Source organism: Branchiostoma lanceolatum, chromosome 9 (assembly GCF_035083965.1).
Source record: "Branchiostoma lanceolatum isolate klBraLanc5 chromosome 9, klBraLanc5.hap2, whole genome shotgun sequence".
Classification (NCBI taxonomy): Eukaryota; Metazoa; Chordata; class Leptocardii; order Amphioxiformes; family Branchiostomatidae; genus Branchiostoma; species Branchiostoma lanceolatum.
The window spans coordinates 10,991,438-11,009,668 of NC_089730.1; the positions used below are offsets into that span (position 1 = coordinate 10,991,438).

The 18,231-nt window shown below is 44.8% G+C and overlaps 3 protein-coding genes across 3 annotated transcripts; 1 reads left to right on the forward strand and 2 right to left on the reverse strand.

Moving 5' to 3' along the window:
* Nucleotides 1–157: 157 nt before the first annotated feature.
* On the reverse strand, nucleotides 158–2,973 carry LOC136441473 (uncharacterized). Its single transcript, XM_066437768.1, has one exon. It carries the CDS (start codon nucleotides 2,260–2,262, stop codon nucleotides 289–291), a length of 1,974 nt encoding a protein of 657 aa, XP_066293865.1. The 5' UTR covers nucleotides 2,263–2,973; the 3' UTR covers nucleotides 158–288.
* A 564-nt stretch (nucleotides 2,974–3,537) lies between these two features.
* LOC136441724 (tRNA-splicing endonuclease subunit Sen15-like) lies at nucleotides 3,538–6,704 on the forward strand. The gene is made up of 4 exons (XM_066438167.1): nucleotides 3,538–3,655; nucleotides 4,236–4,317; nucleotides 4,741–4,876; nucleotides 5,428–6,704. Exons 1-4 carry the CDS (start codon nucleotides 3,566–3,568, stop codon nucleotides 5,657–5,659), a joined length of 540 nt encoding a protein of 179 aa, XP_066294264.1. The 5' UTR covers nucleotides 3,538–3,565; the 3' UTR covers nucleotides 5,660–6,704.
* On the reverse strand, nucleotides 5,650–9,905 carry LOC136441723 (crystallin J1A-like). Its single transcript, XM_066438166.1, has 7 exons — nucleotides 9,698–9,905; nucleotides 9,177–9,275; nucleotides 8,747–8,839; nucleotides 8,317–8,473; nucleotides 7,506–7,699; nucleotides 6,807–6,946; nucleotides 5,650–6,345 (listed from the first exon to the last, which is right to left on the reverse strand). Exons 1-5 carry the CDS (start codon nucleotides 9,723–9,725, stop codon nucleotides 7,507–7,509), a joined length of 570 nt encoding a protein of 189 aa, XP_066294263.1. The 5' UTR covers nucleotides 9,726–9,905; the 3' UTR covers nucleotides 5,650–6,345; nucleotides 6,807–6,946; nucleotide 7,506.
* Between the last annotated feature and the right edge of the window lie 8,326 nt (nucleotides 9,906–18,231).

An 18,231-nucleotide genomic window follows, 5' to 3' on the forward strand; every position in this document is an offset into this window, starting at 1 on the left:
GGGTAGACTTACCTTAAGTCACAAAGGCTGGCATCTAGGCCAATGTTATGTATGTACTCCTGAATTAAATCATTGACTGTTACCATGAGAGGCAAACTGGAATGAGACTCTCCGCTTGTTGATTTGCACAGAAATAAGGCAACAAGGCGGAGAGATATATGCTCAACTTGTACTTTATTCAATGTTTGGTAAACTTTAAATTTCAACTAAAATCCATATCAACAATCTACAAGGAAACATTGTATCGTAAAACAAACTAGTTGGCAAGAACAAACTGGTACATGTATGCTAGACGAGCGGCTCTCCGTCGAGAGGACAAAGAGTAGAACAGTTTTTAAGCCAGTTTTCAATACACACTATGTGAAATCCGTGTTTACAGGGGAGGATTTTCTTGGTCTGTCCCAGTTCGTAATGTTCCATGCAGATGGCACAGTTGTCTCCGATCACTAACATTTCCACCACCTGCGTCTCCAGGTCGTCTACGAGAGTCGGTTCGATTGTCTTCGGTTCTACTCGCTCGTCGAGCCGAAGGAGCATGTCGTAGTCCTCCGGGGTCAGATCCCTCCGCTGCAGCTGGGCAACTTCCCGAAGTGCGGGGTCTACATCATCACTTGTGGGATCAAGGACAAGTCCAACTTGCTGGGCGTCTTGCTGTTCCACCTGGATGTCGGTAGGCGGCTCTGCTGTGACGTCAATACCGTCCAAGGGACAGGCACTGGAACAGTTTGTCAGCCACAGTGTGATGCACTGGACGTGGAACGTGTGGCCACAGTTAAGCACCTTCTGGATCTGACCAACCTCGTAGGGATCGAAACAGATGGCACATGGCGCGTCACTGGAGCTCTCTACTCTCAACGTTTTCAGATCTCTTATTGTCTTCGAGCTGACAGTTTTGGGGGCGACACTGTCGTCTAGTAGCAGCAAAAGTTCGTAGTCTTCTGGCGTGAGGTCTCGGTGTTGCAGATCAACCAACCGCTCCATGCTCTGGTCCGCGGATGACGGCAGATCCTCGCGTCGAAGCTCGTATTTCTGCAGCTTCTGTTTCTGTCTGCGACTTGGGTCACGCTCAGTTTCCTTCACCTGAAGAACAAGGTGACGCAGCTCCTTACAAGATAACTTCTTACCGATCTTTCTCAGTTTCTTCTGAGCTTCAACTTTTTTCGACCGGCTCATCTTTCTTTTGTTATCCCGAGCAACATGCATGACGTGTGCCTTAAGAAGGAAGATGATGTCATGGTATGTGAGGTTGGGGTTGAGTCCTGCTCGAATTCTCTGCAGTGCCGTGTTGTGGCTGGCCTCACGAGTGGTGAGAACAACTCTCTCGGGACCCCGAGACGACTCTTTAATGTTGCGAAGGCTGTCGGGAATATATAATTCATTTTCACGTGCGCACAGTGCCTCCTTGACGCGGGTGAAAGCTCTCCTCTGCTGTCTTTGCACTTTCCTCTTCTCCTTGGCTGTACGGACACGCCGTTCTTCCTTGCACAGTTTATCTAGGTCACGCAGCGCTGCCATGTCAACCCGAGCGCTGCTAGCACACTGATTGAAAACGTTATCAAGAACACCTAACATGACAGGTACATCATGTACGGTTTTGAGTCCAGGAACTATGGCGCCCTCTTGATCTTCCTCTTTCGTTTCCTGGTTACCCTGTGTAGAGTTGTCTCCGCGTTGACTATGGCGATCAATATGTTTGACACTGAGTCTTTTCTTGGCGTTCCGTTTCTTTGCCTCGAGAGCGACCTTAATATTCTCGTTCCTGACGGCATTACTTTTTCTGACACAAGCTACGACAGGCTTATCCCCACCGATGTAATAGTGCTTTTCTTTCAGCAGCCTTCTCGCTCTAGTAGTTTTGTTCTTCGTACATGCTCGCAGACGGGGCTTACCTCTGACGATGGTCACAGAATCTTCGAATTCCTCGTAGTCAGACAGGTCATAATCCGAAGTCGCGGTGTAAGGTGGCAGCTCTTCTTGTGTGAAACTGAACGCCCGAGCTGGTCTCTCGATGTTGAAACTACACAGTTCTGCAGCAGGCCTAAACTTCCGCCTTTTCTTTGCTTGATCTTCAGAGCCTTCGCTACCACAGACTTGTGTGTCCAAAGAAACCCTGATCACGCATTTTTTGTTGTCCTTGCGTTCTGCAGACGCCATGTTGAGATGTCTTGCGTTTCTGGACAGCCCCTCCCCCCTGCGACCAACAGCAGTAGACACATCTTGTCTTGAAGACGCGGAAATACATTCACCTGAGTTGACACCCATGGCCTACTTTTGTTACGTAAAGGCGTCTTACACTAGCACGAAGTCTTTAAACTATGCACTTGTTAAAATCTTGGCCACAGAGATCTGAACTGCTGGGTGGCTTGCAAAAGCCTGAGAAATATGAGGAGAAGTCACTGCTATAAATACGACCTGACGCGATTGCACAATACACTGAAACGTATCTATCATAACAACACCGCTGGTGTATAAAAAGAAAATGATGTCATTGTGGCAAGTGCCCATTGGTCCACAGACGGCGGCATGACCTCTAACCTTATGACGTCGGGAACAAAACATGATGGGTGGTACCTGGGGAATTGTGGTGTGCAGAAGTCACCTTATTTGCAGTAAACGGGCAACATAGTCTTTCACATGCCGCATTCGATGTGTACGGGAGATTGTCGTAATATCTCTAGGATTTTCATTAGTACTGGCAGTTGTAGCGGCTGCAATGGTTCGTCTTTTTTGTGAATATAAGTTGGCACACAGCTTTTATAGTCCATATTAATAAAGAATGTCACCACGTGTGCAAGTCTAGCATATTCAAAAGAGCAGATATTACGGTAAAGGATATATATAGGAAGCTCCATGTTTCTGCCATCAAAACTAAGTATTAAAGATACACAAATTATTTGCTTCTTATTGTCTGCGTGGTTTCACATGACTGAAACATTAGAGCTCATGACATAAGGGCAGGAATCGAACTACCGCTATCTCCCTGCCTCATCCCCAACTGCTGGTTTGTCCCTTCCTTCTTCATATTTCTTGGTGAGGTCTATCTGTTCAACCTGCATCCTGATGTTGTGTCTCCGCCTGGCTTCCCGTTCCATGTCCCTGACCGGACCCTGTCTCATCCGCTCTCTGTCCCGCACCTGGCTGTAGTGGATGTACCCGATAATTCCCAAACTCGTCGCTACGCAGCCGCTGAAAAATACCTTTGCAGGGACTGACATCTTTGTCTCAACTCCAGGTACTCTGGCAGACGCTTGGGTGACCCTGAGGTCGCCAAAACGCGGCAAATCTGTGTAACTTCGGCGTTTCCACGCGTTGTGCAATCTTGTCCTTCGATGGATCGCGTCCTTAGATACCTTTGACCTCTTACATCATAGACGAATCCACTAGTTCTTAGGGAAGATTCGTACATAGTAAAATATTGATAAAGACACATTCCAAATAGATGTAATGTACTATTTTCAGTATTGAACATTAATCTATTAAGTTTTTTAAGATAATAATTGTATTCAAGACACAATAGGTAAGATTCAAACAGATATGTATCAAGAGGTTTAACCCCTCTATCTTAATGGTGTACTCTAGTATACACAAGATGGCGTCGAGTGAACAAAATGAAACGCTTGCAGGCGATCTGACGTTGTTATTGGAACACCCAAAGGTAAATAACGTGAAATGACTGCAACAACATACAGGATAGATTACCCAGTTAACATAGTAAGCCTCCAGGTGTATTATGCGCGGATCTCACACTTGTTCAATGCTCTAAGGCAGTGGGCATAAAAAGTTGGGAATTTTAAAAATCGCCTCGCTGTCTATATTTGATTGTATCAGTTCAAGGTGGTTTTCATCAAGGAGGTTGTATCCTTAGGTTGCACTGGGTGAACAATATACGTTCACTCAGTGCAGCAATTTGCATTAGGATGTTGTAGATTACTATTCCAATATATACTACTAGTAGATCTCACTCACACGAAACAGCCAAAATGCAGGCTCTGACACCATCCATGCATGGCCTTTGTTTTTACACACCATAAGAATTGATTTTAATGAGTTTATGTCTTCGGCCAGATGGGAACCGTAGAATAATTCTGAAATTTTCAGTTTGTTGCTCTTATTAAGTTATCAAGGACCTTAGCCTTGATGATATAATTACTGGTTTTATCAGACCCTCCTTGGGTAAACCCAACAAAATAGTCACAGAAGTAATATTTCAACTGGGCGTTTCTTTCCTCCTACAGTACAAGCAAATGCTGGCTTATGGTTTCAACAACCAGGAACAAATTAACGTCGCCATGCTGGTATATCTGTACCTCTCAGAAGGTAATTTCTGTCAGAATCTTTATCAGAGTAATTGAAAATAGAAGTTCCATTCATACATAGATCTTTTTCTCACTCCTTGTGTCCAACTTTCTTGATGTGTATTTGGTTGAAGTGTTATGCACAAGTCCACTGTAAATGAACTTTTGTGGCTTGTCTTTTTCTATCCCTTCACCCAAAGAGAGGGAAGTATTTTTTTTGGCTTGTCTGTGTGTGCATGAAAAGAACTATGCTCTAGTATTAAGAAGGGGTGAAGTCGGCCGCGGCTATCACTTATTGTCTTGTTTAAAATGTTGTATTGCACAAGCAACACGAGTTATTCAATTGCTTTGCCACATTTGACATATATATTCTAATAGTCAACTGCTGATGTATAGATTTGTACTATTCAAGTTCAACTCCAGGAAATTATTAATTTGATTCCAGCCAAGCAGTGGGAAGAACTTGACGTCCAGCCCTGTCCAGCCCTTCAGCTGGTGACCCTGTCCGGCCGTCCGACACAGGCCGATGACCTTCAGGTGTTAGTGCCACTTGGAAAACAGACAGAGCTCAGTCCACAAAGGTACAGATATGTCAAGATAATGAGATAAATAGATAAGTCTCTAGCTCTTTTATATCAAGTTGTAGACCAAAAAGTGGAAACTTTAATCACAATACTAAACAGTATTTCCAACAATTCCCGAGTCTTAGTCTATGAATGTATCTTATTCTCTGTATTTCCACCTTTCCTCACCTGTATGTTATGTCCCTTGCAGTTAAAATGTTTCAACTACATTTGTATCTTTACCCAAACTGGTTTCAAGTTATGAACATATACTGTAGTTTTTGCAAATCATGGCAGCAATGCACATATTATTACATTGGATGTCAGGAGCATCAGCAAATGTAGGTTTAAGTTTCTTTGTGTGCAAAAGATGCCTGAAGCACCTAATTTTGATTATGTCTGTCATCTACATCCTCATGCAAATGAGTTAAAAACAGAGTACTGTAACAGGATGCCTACTATACTGTTATACGCAGATGGGTAATTATGGTTATTGCTGATAGACACAACACTCTAAATGGGAAAGATGTCCGTAATTAACTTTGACCATTTTGTTTCTTTCCCTTTAGGTTACGAGACTTTCTGACCCATGTTCCACTTCCACAAGATGAACTAGAGCTGGAGGAACCTGACCTAAGGACTAAGAGAGTGACTCTAGCTATCTGTGACACAGACTCAACTGTTACATTCTACAGAATCACAGACGGGTTCGTTCCACCAGACCCTCCAGAAATTGTTGCAGAGAAAAAGGCAAAGAAGAGGCAATGGAAGAAAAGAAAGGGACAAAGAACTCAACATTAACAATTATGTTCAACTTGATGTTTGTCACTGTATTTCTGTTTGTAAAACCTGCATTATCTACAATACTGTAACATTTCTTCATGTTGTGACAGCCTATCACAAGTAGAACATTGAAAAAACTTCTTAAAACTACAATTTATTGTTTCCTTCAAGTAGACAATTAAGTTTCCGATGTTGAAAGAACATCTTGTGTTAAAAACTTTCTAGGCAAGAAAGAGAGATTTGTTACCAGAGTCACTTTGCAGCATTGCATTATTAGATAAATCATCATATTTATTCTATATAGGTAGTTCATAATATCCCCTGACAATACTTTCCTTTAAAATTTCATCAAATTGAATATCTCTGCTACCGTATTTCATTTATCTTTATGATGTTCTGAGTTGTGAAATTACTTGTTTTTGATAAGAGGTAGGTAGTGGTCTAAGATGGTTGGAAGAGAGTGTTTGCCACCGCGTTTACTGTCTGGCTTTTATCCAGTTTTTGGCCTTCACAGTTGCAGTGATTTCAGCCAGAAACTATCATTATGCACATACAGTAGACCACAGGATAGACATACACCCTGCTCTCAACCTGCCCCCTTAAAGAGAGGATCTACAGCTGACAACACGGCTGGCTAGCTCCAACACTTGCTGATAACGGAACGTTTTGGCCTTCCAGTCAGCCGGGATGCCTTCAACTCCCATCTAGAAAAAGAGAAAATTGAAATATCAGTTTACTGTTAGACATTGGATACCTTTGGTTCATGATTTTCTTTTTCAAATCTTCAATTAATCCTTGAATTGCATGTAATAATCCTGAGCTATCGTCATAAGTTAGCCATAATAGACCGTTTACATAGCTAGCCTCGCCCATCTCTGTCAAACCCCTGTCATCTCTAGAAATACCAATTAAAAACCATAAAATTGCAAACATTTAATGAACATGCAGCCACTTTCTGCCATGCTATCATTGGTTTAGCTACCTGCTAATTGTGGTTGACAGTCAAGATCAGTCTATTGACAAACAAATACAATAGATGGAATAAATTCATCAGTTACTGTTAGTCTGCCTCAGCAAACAGTAATGCTGTCCCAGTACAACTTACATGTACGTAATTATCATTAGTATTCAACTAATCACTAATGAATCAACAAGTGAGGCCCACCTGTGCACCAAAACATGCCCCGATGATAGAAGACCTGCTGGAGTTACACCCTCCTGCCCTGATGGTGGTACGGATGGCCGACACATAGTCCTCACCAGTCACTACACCATGGACGGCTGACTGGAGGGACTTTGGCAAATCTACAGGCAAGAGGATTGCAATGGGGAAAGGATTGGAGTAGAACTATGGTGTGTGTGTGGTTTGTGTCTGTTCGTACATGTAGGGTGTGTGTGTTTGTGTGTATGACTGTATACATGTGTGTTTGTGCAAGTGTGTTTACATGTATATGCACACTTTGTATGGATGTATGCATGTGTTTTTCTGTGGTGTGTGTTGGTACATTTGACTAGCACGTTTTGATGGATAAGATACAATCACTCACTAATGATAACTGGTCAAGAAAAGATATGTATGTTGAAAAATCCATAGAGTTCAGAGAAAATCAAAGCAGTAAAAATCCATATTTCGTATCATATTTAGTCCAAAGCAGTAAAAAATCCACTATTTTAATTAGTCCTATTTACGTTAGTCACAATGCAGAATGCTTTTCAAATTGCTCCTTTCATATATACATGTACAATGTAATGTGACTGATGAAGTTGTTAGCTTTGGCAAAACATTTTCCCCATACCTGTGTACGTTAACAAGTTGCAATATGAACAATACATGATAAAGTGAAGAACAGAGATGCATCCTTACGTCAGTTGTTTGAGAAGACCGTGGTGACAACTTTCCTGTGCTGACCGCCCCTGTTGTCCAGTACTTTCTGCAGGAAGCTGACCATTGCCTGGTCTAGGTCGGTCGGATTCTTCCTGTTGGGTTTTCTCATTTCCTCCATCACCGTCTCTATCACTCTGTCTTTCCTCCCATAGAGGATGTACTGTTCCAGTATTCTAGTTCAAGTTCATGTAAGATTGAAAATAGAAGGTCAATCATGCTGTCATTAAGATTTATGTTTTCATCTAGATCATATGAATTGCAAGATATGCAGGTTATCATGAAGGTTACACGGCTATGTTCTGACTGTCTCTGACAGCTCTATTTACTGACACGCCCTAGCACTTAGCCTAACCCAGTAACATAGGGCTATCAAACTGTAGGGCTATTGGCACCTAGGGGCATCTCATTCTGAAACAGTATTTCATTTCTTTATAGTTACATTGATGTTATTTTCAATTGAACTTGCACAATGTTTTCTAGGTAGCACATTTTTTGTGCATGCATATGATTAAGAATATAAAAAGATGTAAAGACTGTTTTTCTGTATGAAGACTAACCTTTCTGTAGTAAGAGAACACAAAAATTTCTGTAGTAAGAATACATAAGAAATTGAAAATGGAAATGGTCTCCAAATTCTTATCCCATGTGTGCCAATGCCACCAATCTAATCAATGTCGTTTGACATACGTAAATATCAACGCCATTCAGGCTACCATTTGTGTGTCTGTAAGTTTGGTATCTTAATAATGAACTGAATTATACGTCACATGTAAGTATCTCCCTCCCATACCTGGCAGTTGTGAGCCCTGCCGCCACAGCAGTGTCCGAGTTCTGGGTCACCCTGAGAGCATCTTCAACCTTCTCCAACATACAGGGCTGTCCCGCATACAAGGCAACCAACGGGGCAACTTTGGTTGCACCATCAACCTGATCATCTTCTTTAGAACCTGGAATAGAAGAAAAAACATACCCGCTAGTTCTACAAATGTGTCCAAGTATGATACGGATGCTAATATGTGACTGCCATCTTAAAGCTGACTCTAAATTTTATTTAACTCTTACATGCACGTACATGTCAACTTCACAGGCTTTGTTGACAATACAAGTCTAACTTCACAACATATTACATGTACAACACCTTGTCTAAAAAACAGGAGACAGTTGTGTATCAAACTGAACGTTAAGAAAAAACTTTCAGAGAATGCAAAGATGTACCTAACCTGTATCATCCTTCCCTGCCTCGGTCTTTTTCAGGAAGTCTTTAATGCTGAAGTGTCTCCAGGAACCATTGATGGGGTAGGATTTCTTCACACCTGGAAAGGGAAACAGACATACATGGGTGGAGTAGAGTCTTTGGTTAGGTAGAAGTTATATGTACACTCAACTTTCCATCTTTACTTCCACAACTCCTTGAAACAGCACACATGCATGTGAGGTAACCTAAGATCCAGACTGTGGCCAGGTCCAGTTTCAGTGGCCCCGAGGCCAACATGCGTTCAGAGTCTTCCACAGAGGAGCTGAGGTAAAGATCAGGGGCATGCTGTCTCTAGTCATGGATCCAAAGACCTCAGCGAGGCCTTAAAGTTTTGACGCTGGCAACAGTCGGGATTCCAGGTTACATGTAAGGCTATGGGAGAACCTGAATGTTACCTCCATGGGGCTTGTATTCAGAGTTCCGAGTGTTGTCATAGTCTGTTCCTGGCCCAAACATCCGGTACGTTCTCTCCTTTAAGTCAGCAATATCAAGCCCTGAAATCAGATTTTAAAAAAGGTTCACATACACGCAGTTTCTCCTGGGATATATACTGTTAGCAGCTCTAGTCCAATTGTCTCACAGCAATTATTACTTTACACCACTGTACAAATACATATATGTCCGAAGGCAAAGTTGAGATCAAACTTCTATTCTTTTTAATGGTTAATCACTGGCGATCGGTGGCCTATTGGATACTGGTTGGCCCTTTGGATACTGCCTTGCCACCTATACATCTGCTTGGAGATTAGTTATGTCCTAGTTTTCAAGCAGACCTTAAAATACAAAGAAAAATGCAGGCAATGTTGACCTATCTACCAGTAAATTTTTTTATGTTTTATAGACTAAAAAGTACAAACTAAATGTATTTCGAATTACTTATTGACATTTTCATCGCCAAGCTTGTGGAAAGTCTCACCCTGACACTCTGCCAGTGACTCCAACATAACATAAGCCTGGTCGCCATAACAACTGTTCCGTCCAGTGTCTATTCTGTAGTATGGGTTAGCGGAGGGCTGGTGGAACTCTGGTGCTTCTTTACTAGCTATGATGGAGTCTAACTTCTTTAGGTTGTAGATCCAGTGAAGAGGCTGAGCTAGAATTTCAAACAGGATGGAAAGATTAACATAATATTTCAAACGACTGTCCTCCCATATCATCAGATATGATGTTATTGAGAACTCCATTTGGAATAATTAGGTCAAACATATATCAACTATAATACCTCACACTGAAGGGGGAGTACACAGATAGTTTCCATCCACAAATCTTGATATATTTACCTACTCGTTATCACGGTGAAAGATATGATGTATTTGAATGTAAGCGGCGCTTCGACGGACAGACATGGCTACATTGGCTCCTAAATCGATCCTTTTCATGTTATTTAAACTATGTCCTAAAGGTCATTCTGTCTGGGCCTAGGTAGGATTTTCCCTGGTTTTCAGCCTACTGTCTTGTATATTTTCATATTTCACAAGTCGGACCTACGAAGTACATACCCATCCAGAACTTAATCTGCAGTACCGCTCCCGACCTCCTCCAGAAAAGTTTCCTATCCACACTGCGCACTCATTGGATCATCCTTCATGTGTGATTAAGTTATGGGGGAATGCCGAAGTCGCGCGGCGGAGCCGGACCCTTGTAAACTGTTAACGTATGTGAGCTAGGGTGGGGTGGGTGGGTGTGTTGTCAACTGGTGACTTTCCCTAGGCCGAAAAACCCTTCTGTTTCCCACCTCGGAGAACCCCTAGCACTAACGTTTTCTGGGTCGACCTCACCACGCTCCTCGGCTTTGCGGATGAATCCAACAAGAGGCAGATACTAGGTGAACTTCCGCTGTACTTATATGGTGGTGAGAATCATGTGATTCAGGATCATCCAATCAGCGCGCAGTGAAGATAGTTTCCTATCCACACTGCGCACTCATTGGATCATCCTTCATGTGTGATTAAGTTATGGGGGAATGCCGAAGTCGCTTTGTCTCCTCTCGTTCCCATGCTATCTTGTTACTTTATTTCTCATTAGATAATTCTCATATATTACCCCCATCCTTATCAACCATCATCTATTTACCCCAACCTCATAGCCTTCAATCTTTCAACCACCCTTTCTTATCTCTCACCCTTTCTAATAAACACAGTAGACGTTTATTCATGTTTCAACGTTTTTTTAATCACACCAACTTTCAATCATCGGAATTATTGTTAGACGTCAAAACCATTCCATCTGCATACTATGAAGTACGAGTATGGACACTTGTTTTCTCATTTCAAACTCCCCTGTCTTTCTTCTCACCCCTGCCTTTCGACCCTTTCTTATATGTCCTCAGATATAAGACTCGTCATCAAACCGTGTACCACAAATGTTCCTGTGCAACCCGAGATCTTTAGTCAACAAAATCGACGAATTTCAAGCCACCCTCTCACAAAACCAGGTCGATATTGCGGTCGTGTCGGAAACCTGGCTATCGGACAACCATCCCGAGTCAGCTATAACAGTAAGTGGCTACAACTTGTTCTCTAAACACAGGAGGGACAGAAGAGGCGGAGGAGTTGCCGTATACGTTGATCAGACTATATCATCAAGACAGCTCAGCGAGTGCCCTGTACCGGATGAGTTGGAATGTGTATGGGTGATGACTAGACCCCGACGACTCCCAAGACCCCTGTCCTGCATCGTAGTCTGTGGAGTCTACCTACCCCCTGACTCCCCACATCGTGACACTTTTGCTGGCCATGTACTTGCAGTCACCGACAACATGCGTACGAAGTATCCAGATTGTGGTTTCGCAATACTAGGAGACTTTAATAGGACTGATGTTTCTGATATCTGCAGAGGCGGCCTCCTGTCCCAAGTTGTAAAAGACAACACCCGAGGTAACGCCATTCTCGACCTGATCTTGACCAACATGAAATACCTGTACAAGCGTCCTTCTATACTGCCTCCAGTAGGCCTTAGTGACCATTCGTCTGTCCTTTGGATCCCTGAATCCAAAACCACTGACAACAAATGTACAAAGAAACAGGTCCGTAAACTCTGTGAAACTGGAATGTTTGACTTCGGCAAATGGATCACGGCGCATAAGTGGACTGAAGTTTATAATGCACAGGGGGTTTCAGAAAAGGCCAGTGCCTTTCATAACACTCTTGAGAACGCCATCAACACTTTCTTTCCTACCAAGTCTGTCAAAGTACATAACTCTGACAAGCCTTGGGTAACGCCCAAGATAAAACAGCTGATTAGCCTCCGACAGAAGGCTTTTCACAAACAGTCTCCGACCGTCTGGAAATTCTACAGAAACCTGACACAAAGAACACTGGCCAAAGCAAAGAAGACATATTACACAGACAGGGTCTCATCCCTAAAGGCAGCCAACCCAAAACAGTGGTATCAAGAAATCATGAACATGGCTAACGTGAGAAAGTCTGACTGTGGAATCACACTCCCAGGGCTCGACTCTGAAGACAGCACCACCATTGCCAATGCCATAAATGCCAAATTTGCTGAAGTCTCCAAAGCCCTCCCTGCGCTGGATTTTACTCAACTACCCGCCTTTCTCCCGGCACCACAACAGCTGCCCACCCTGCAAGTCTGGGACATTTACAAGCGCCTCCTAGCAGTGAAAACAAACAAGGCACCGGGACCGGATAACATACCACTGAAACTGTTGAAGGAATTCTGCCATGTTCTCAACGCCTCGTTCGCAAGCGGCATAGTACCCTGTCAGTGGAAACAAGCAGTTGTGGTACCCGTACCAAAAACCAAACCAGCCAAGATCGATCAACTTAGACCCATCTCTCTGACTTCCCAGTTTTCAAAGATAGCGGAACACTTTGCCCTTTCTTGGATTTTGAAAGACATTACATTCGACAACCGACAATTTGGCAGCCTTAAAGGGCGGTCTACAGTGTATGCACTCGTCAGTCTGGTACACAGCCTATTCAAGGGGACGGACAAACCATCTACAGTATGCACTCTCGTAGCTACAGACTTTTCCCAAGCTTTTGATAGAGTCCACCATCACACCGTCATTACCAAACTGTTAACCATGGGACTCCGACCTGAACTCATACCGTGGGTGGCCAGCTTCATATCCGACAGGAAACAGCGCGTGCGCTACCGTGGAGCTCTCTCAGAGTGGGAACACCTGACATGTGTAGATGCGCAAGGAACTCTACTAGGCCCCATATTATCCCTGGTACTGATTGACGATGCTGCTTCTGATGCCTCTAGTCCGGTATAGAAATACGTGGATGATATGAACATGCTCCAATCAAGACTGCTCAAACAACCTTCAACCCTACAGTCTGATCTGGATCAATTATGCCAATGGACTTTAAACAACCATATGCTACTAAACGACTCTAAATGCCTTGCTATGCACATCACATTCTGTCGTAACTATCCCCCTCCGACAGATATCAAATATTTTGCTGGACCTCCGGTTTCCATTACTTCAATACTTTTGTAAAACCGTCCCTGATGTCACAACATGACGCATCCATTTCAAAACAATATGGGCGAGATCCGGATGGGCGGATGGGTCTACTATTCATTCCAAAGCACACACGTTGTATACACCATCTCGTAGCGTAACCATAATCTAAACGTAAAGCACCCGAGTTGAATGCCAGCAAACACCAAACACGAACGATCAGAAGTCCTCAATGCGCGCCGTTTCCCAACATATGAAACACCCGCCATGCGCGAATGTCTGACCAACGCTTCTCGGTGTTCGCACACAAACAGTGCTAGCAAACACCAAGCCCGAACGATCAGAAGTCCGCACATGCGCGCCGTTTCCCAACATATGAATCAGCCGCCATGCGCGAATGACTGACCAACGCTACTCGGTGTTCGCACACTAAAAGTGCTAGCAAACACCAAGCACGAAACGATCAGAAGTCCACACATGCGCGCCGTTTCATCACACCTATGAGAACACCCGCCATGCACAAATGACTGACCGACGCTACCCGGTGTTCGCACACAAACAGTGCTAGCAAACACCAAGCACGAACGATCAGAAGTCCGAACACGCGCGCCGTTTCCCAACATATGAAACACCCACCATGCGCGAATGACTGACCGACGCTACTCGGTGTTCGCACACAACAGTGCTAGCAAACACCAAGCACGAACGATCAGAAGTCCGCACATGCGCGCCGTTTCCCAACGTACGAAACACCCGCCATGCGCGAATGACTGACCAACGCTACTCGGTGTTCACACACTAAAAGTGCTAGCAAACACCAAGCACGAAACGATCAGAAGTCCGCACATGCGCGCCGTTTCCCACAATATGAAACACCCGCCATACGCGAATGACTGACCAACGCTACCCGGTGCTCGCACACTAAAAGTGCCAGCAAACACCAAGCACGAAACGATCAGAAGTTCGCACATGTGCGCCGTTTCATCAATATGAAAACACGTCACACCATCACGGCCCCCTCAGCCAAAGCTACTCAAAGTTTGCACGATGGAAGACGTAACAAACCCCGAGCACAAATGACCGAAGTCCCGTATGTGTACGTCGTTTTCCCCTACTGAAACACCCGCCATACGCGAATGACTGACCAACGCTACCCGGTGTTCGCACACTAAGAGTGCCAGCAAACACCAAGCACGAAACGATCAGAAGTTCGCACATGCGCGCCGTTTCATCAATATGAAAACACGTCACACCATCACGGCCCCCTCAGCCAAAGCTACTCAAAGTTTGCACGATGGAAGACGTAACAAACCCCGAGCACAAATGACCGAAGTCCCGTATGTGTACGTCGTTTTCCCCTACTGAAACACCCGCCATACGCGAATGACTGACCAACGCTACCCGGTGTTCGCACACTAAGAGTGCTAGCAAACACCAAGCACGAAACGATCAGAAGTTCGCACATGTGCGCCGTTTCATCAATATGAAAACACGTCACACCATCACGGCCCCCTCAACCAAAGCTACTCAAAGTTTGCACGATGGAAGACGTAGCAAACCCCGAGCACAAATGACCGAAGTCCCGTATGTGTACGTCGTTTTCCCCTACTGAAACACCCGCCATACGCGAATGACTGACCAACGCTACCCGGTGTTCGCACACTAACAGTGCTAGCAAACACCAAGCACGAAACGATCAGAAGTCCGCACATGCGCGCCGTTTCCCACAATATGAAACACCAGCCATACGCGAACGACTGACCAACGCTACCCGGTGCTCGCACACTAAGAGTGCTAGCAAACACCAAGCCCGAACGATCAGAAGTTCGCACATGCGCGCCGTTTCATCACAAACGAAAACACGCCATAACCAGAAACTCTCCGGTCCACGCAACTTGATATTCACACACTAACAGTGACACCAAGCGCGAACGACCGGGAGTCCGTACAAGCACTGTTTTCCAAAATACAATAACACATAATACACTCAATCAATGAAACCATTATGCAAAACATTAAAAAAAAAAAAAAAAAAAAAAAACAGCACCAAATTAAACAATTGTCACCAACATAATCATAATAAAAACTTAAAATGGACAAAAAAAACGCTAAAACAAACTGAACCACTCCTTACAGCTGGCTCACTTGCGCAATCCGTACCTGGGACTGATGTAATCCTAAGGCACCCAACTGCACTTCTCCTTTCTCCGAGTCGGAAAAGACTCTCGGCAGTGATACTCACTGCGTGCCGCTTCTGCTGTTATTGCGGAGTGACTGCTGCTACAGCTGCCCTGTTCCTCTCCTGGCCCATCTTTCACTGTTAATGGTGAAGAGGATGCCACCATCGTCCTGGGGAACTTCTCCTGCATCCCTTAGACGTGTGTCACGGTGTCGCCGACTCTGTATGCAAATACAAACAAAACATTTATAAACAGTCCGACGAGAAAACCCCACGGATGCAGAAACGCTCAACGACATTGCGGGCGATTGCAAAGTGTTCTGAGCCAGCAAGGCTTGCTGATTCTGTCGCCCAAACGGAGCAAGCGGAGTCCGTCGTTCCCCCGGCGCCAGTGGAGCCCTCAACCCCTGTCCCTGGTCCTGGTGAAGCCCGCTGCAACAGCGTCAGTGTAGCCAGTGAAGGCAGCTGGAGGCGGCGTCCGCGGCATCCACTGCACTCTGTGTCCTCTGTCTGGACGGCTCGGCTTTCGGTGGCCATACTGTAACTTCATTACCAAAGGAACAGCAACGTCAGAAACACGGGTGAGACATCCAAAACACCTAAGACCCCCTCGAGCAGTCCTCCGCCATGCCGGCACACACCGAACATGGTCACTATGGGATTCTTGTCACGAGTTTCCCTCCCTTTCTAAACACAAAGTCACTTCAAACCCCGTTCCAAACCAGTTCCTTACAAAGTGCCCTCCCAAAGCACAATATCAAATGCAAATCACGCAGCTGCAAAAAAAAAACTAACGCCCGAACACCAAAGCAAATCAACACGTGTGCAGACGGCGTCCAAAAAAGGAATAAACCAAAAATTCAAGAATTCCAACAAATAACAACTGCCACCTTACCGTAATCTCCACCCACACCTTTAACTTAGTTAAATCTGTCGCTCTAACGGAGTGGACGGAATCCTTCGCTCCCTCGGCACCAGTGCTAGTGAAAACCGCATCCCCTCACGGTGGTGCCCACCGCAGCAGCGTCAACGTAGCCGAAGAAACCGGCGGCGGCGTCCGCCGCACCCGCTGCACACTCTTCGGTATCTCCTGTCTGGACCATTATGTCTGGACGGCTCGGGTCTCGGTGGTCATACTGTAACTTCAATATCAAAAGAACATCAACGTCAGAAACACGGATGATCCAAAACACCTAAGACCCACTCGAGCAGTCCTCCGCCATGCCGGCACACACCGAACATGGTCACTATGGGATTCTTGTCACGAGTTTCCCTCCCTTCTCAGATAAATACTTCAACCACGTACCAAACCCATTCCTCACAAAATGCCCTCCCCACGCACAATATCAAATGCAAATCACACAGTGCAAAAGACAGAAAAGCTGACGCCAGACACACACCTACACAAATGCAAATCAACACGTGTGCAGACGGCGTCCGAAAAAGAATAAAACAAAACTTCAAGAAAACGCAAACAAAACAAGAGTCACTTTACCGCACTCTCCACCCAAACGCTGTACTTAGAGGCTTCACCCCGACAGCAAGACACAGGGTTCTAGTGTCCGTCGGTGTTCGAATTCCGACCTTCAAACGTGACGAAACATCGTTCGCTTCCCAACGCAGTCACGGACGACCACACCGAGTGCCTGGCCCGCATGGCTTGCCGCATCTGTCGCCGTATCCTGGCGGCCTGTTTCCCCTCAGTGGCCGCCGTTAATCTCGGTCCAGAAGAACTTGCCCGGCCGCCCGGCACACATCCCCCGCAACAAACACTCTTCACAACGGCAAAACGCGTTCGTGCAGCCGTGAACTGCGAGGACCTGGTCGTGACTTCACTCGCGACCTCCGGCGGCGCGGACGAATCCAACAAGAGGCAGATACTAGGTGAACTTCCGCTGTACTTATATGGTGGTGAGAATCATGTGATTCAGGATCATCCAATCAGCGCGCAGTGAAGATAGTGCACGTGGCTAAAAGGACCATCAAATTGCAAAAATTACGAAATTATGTCTTTTCGGGAATGGGGAAATCGCTAAGTCCTGCAAACGGGTTTGAATTTTTAGGCTTATTTGTTAGAAAAAGGGATCATTTGAAATAACGAATAGTTAAAATTCATGTATTGAAAACACTTCACCAACATTGGCTACTTGCAAATGTATTAGGTCGTAAATGACGAGTTTCCTTCACAAAATTGTCACATTCGGAAAGATATTACTACAACATACACATTTAATTAATATTTGTGAAACAAGACGTAAACCAAATGTAGCAGTTGCAAGGTTTATGGATTACTTGTCATGCGATAAAAGAGTGAGCGCTGGCGGAGTACCATGGTTTGTGCTGGGCTGAAAGAACAAGACTTGGTGTTGAAGTTAGCTTGTTACGCCCACCTACGGAATGGTGGCGTGTATCAGTAAAAAATGGTAGCTATAGCTACTATAAATGTTACTATTCAAGTTCATCCCAATATCTGCTTGGACGTTGGCCAGAAGTCGGTCACGAGTTGGGTACAAAGGTCGTCAACTCAATAATAGGTAATAGGTGAACTTGGATTTTTGAGCCCTTTTTATTTGGGAGTGGTTTGAACATCGGAAGACGTCTATAAAGGGGCCTCTTAACCTTGCCCTCGGGATTGTGGCTCTGTAAGTACCGTGTAATGCTAGCGACACTACATGTTGTCGGTTGGTCATAGGCATCCAGTACCAGTATACCTTCTCGTACTAACCACATGAGCCATGAGGGAAGGACGTTTGGAAGGAAGGAAGGAAGGAAGGAAGGACGGAAAGAAGGAAGGAAGGAAGGAAGGAAGGAAGGAAGGGAAGAAAGAAGGAAGGAA

What these genes read in the sequence shown, in the direction of transcription:
- LOC136441473 (XM_066437768.1), bottom strand. Translation starts at nt 2,262, where the DNA reads ATGGGTGTCAACTCAGGTGAATGTATTTCCGCGTCTTCAAGACAAGAT.
- LOC136441724 (XM_066438167.1), top strand. Translation starts at nt 3,566, where the DNA reads ATGGTGTACTCTAGTATACACAAGATGGCGTCGAGTGAACAAAATGAA. An exon ending in TGTTATTGGAACACCCAAAG is followed by an intron (nt 3,656 to 4,235) that starts GTAAATAACGTG and finishes TTCCTCCTACAG; the next exon opens with TACAAGCAAATGCTGGCTTA. An exon ending in ATATCTGTACCTCTCAGAAG is followed by an intron (nt 4,318 to 4,740) that starts GTAATTTCTGTC and finishes ATTTGATTCCAG; the next exon opens with CCAAGCAGTGGGAAGAACTT.
- LOC136441723 (XM_066438166.1), bottom strand. Translation starts at nt 9,725, where the DNA reads ATGTTGGAGTCACTGGCAGAGTGTCAGG. An exon ending in TGAATACAAGCCCCATGGAG is followed by an intron (nt 8,840 to 9,176) that starts GTAACATTCAGG and finishes TTCCCTTTCCAG; the next exon opens with GTGTGAAGAAATCCTACCCC. An exon ending in GCAGGGCTCACAACTGCCAG is followed by an intron (nt 7,700 to 8,316) that starts GTATGGGAGGGA and finishes AACTTGAACTAG; the next exon opens with AATACTGGAACAGTACATCC.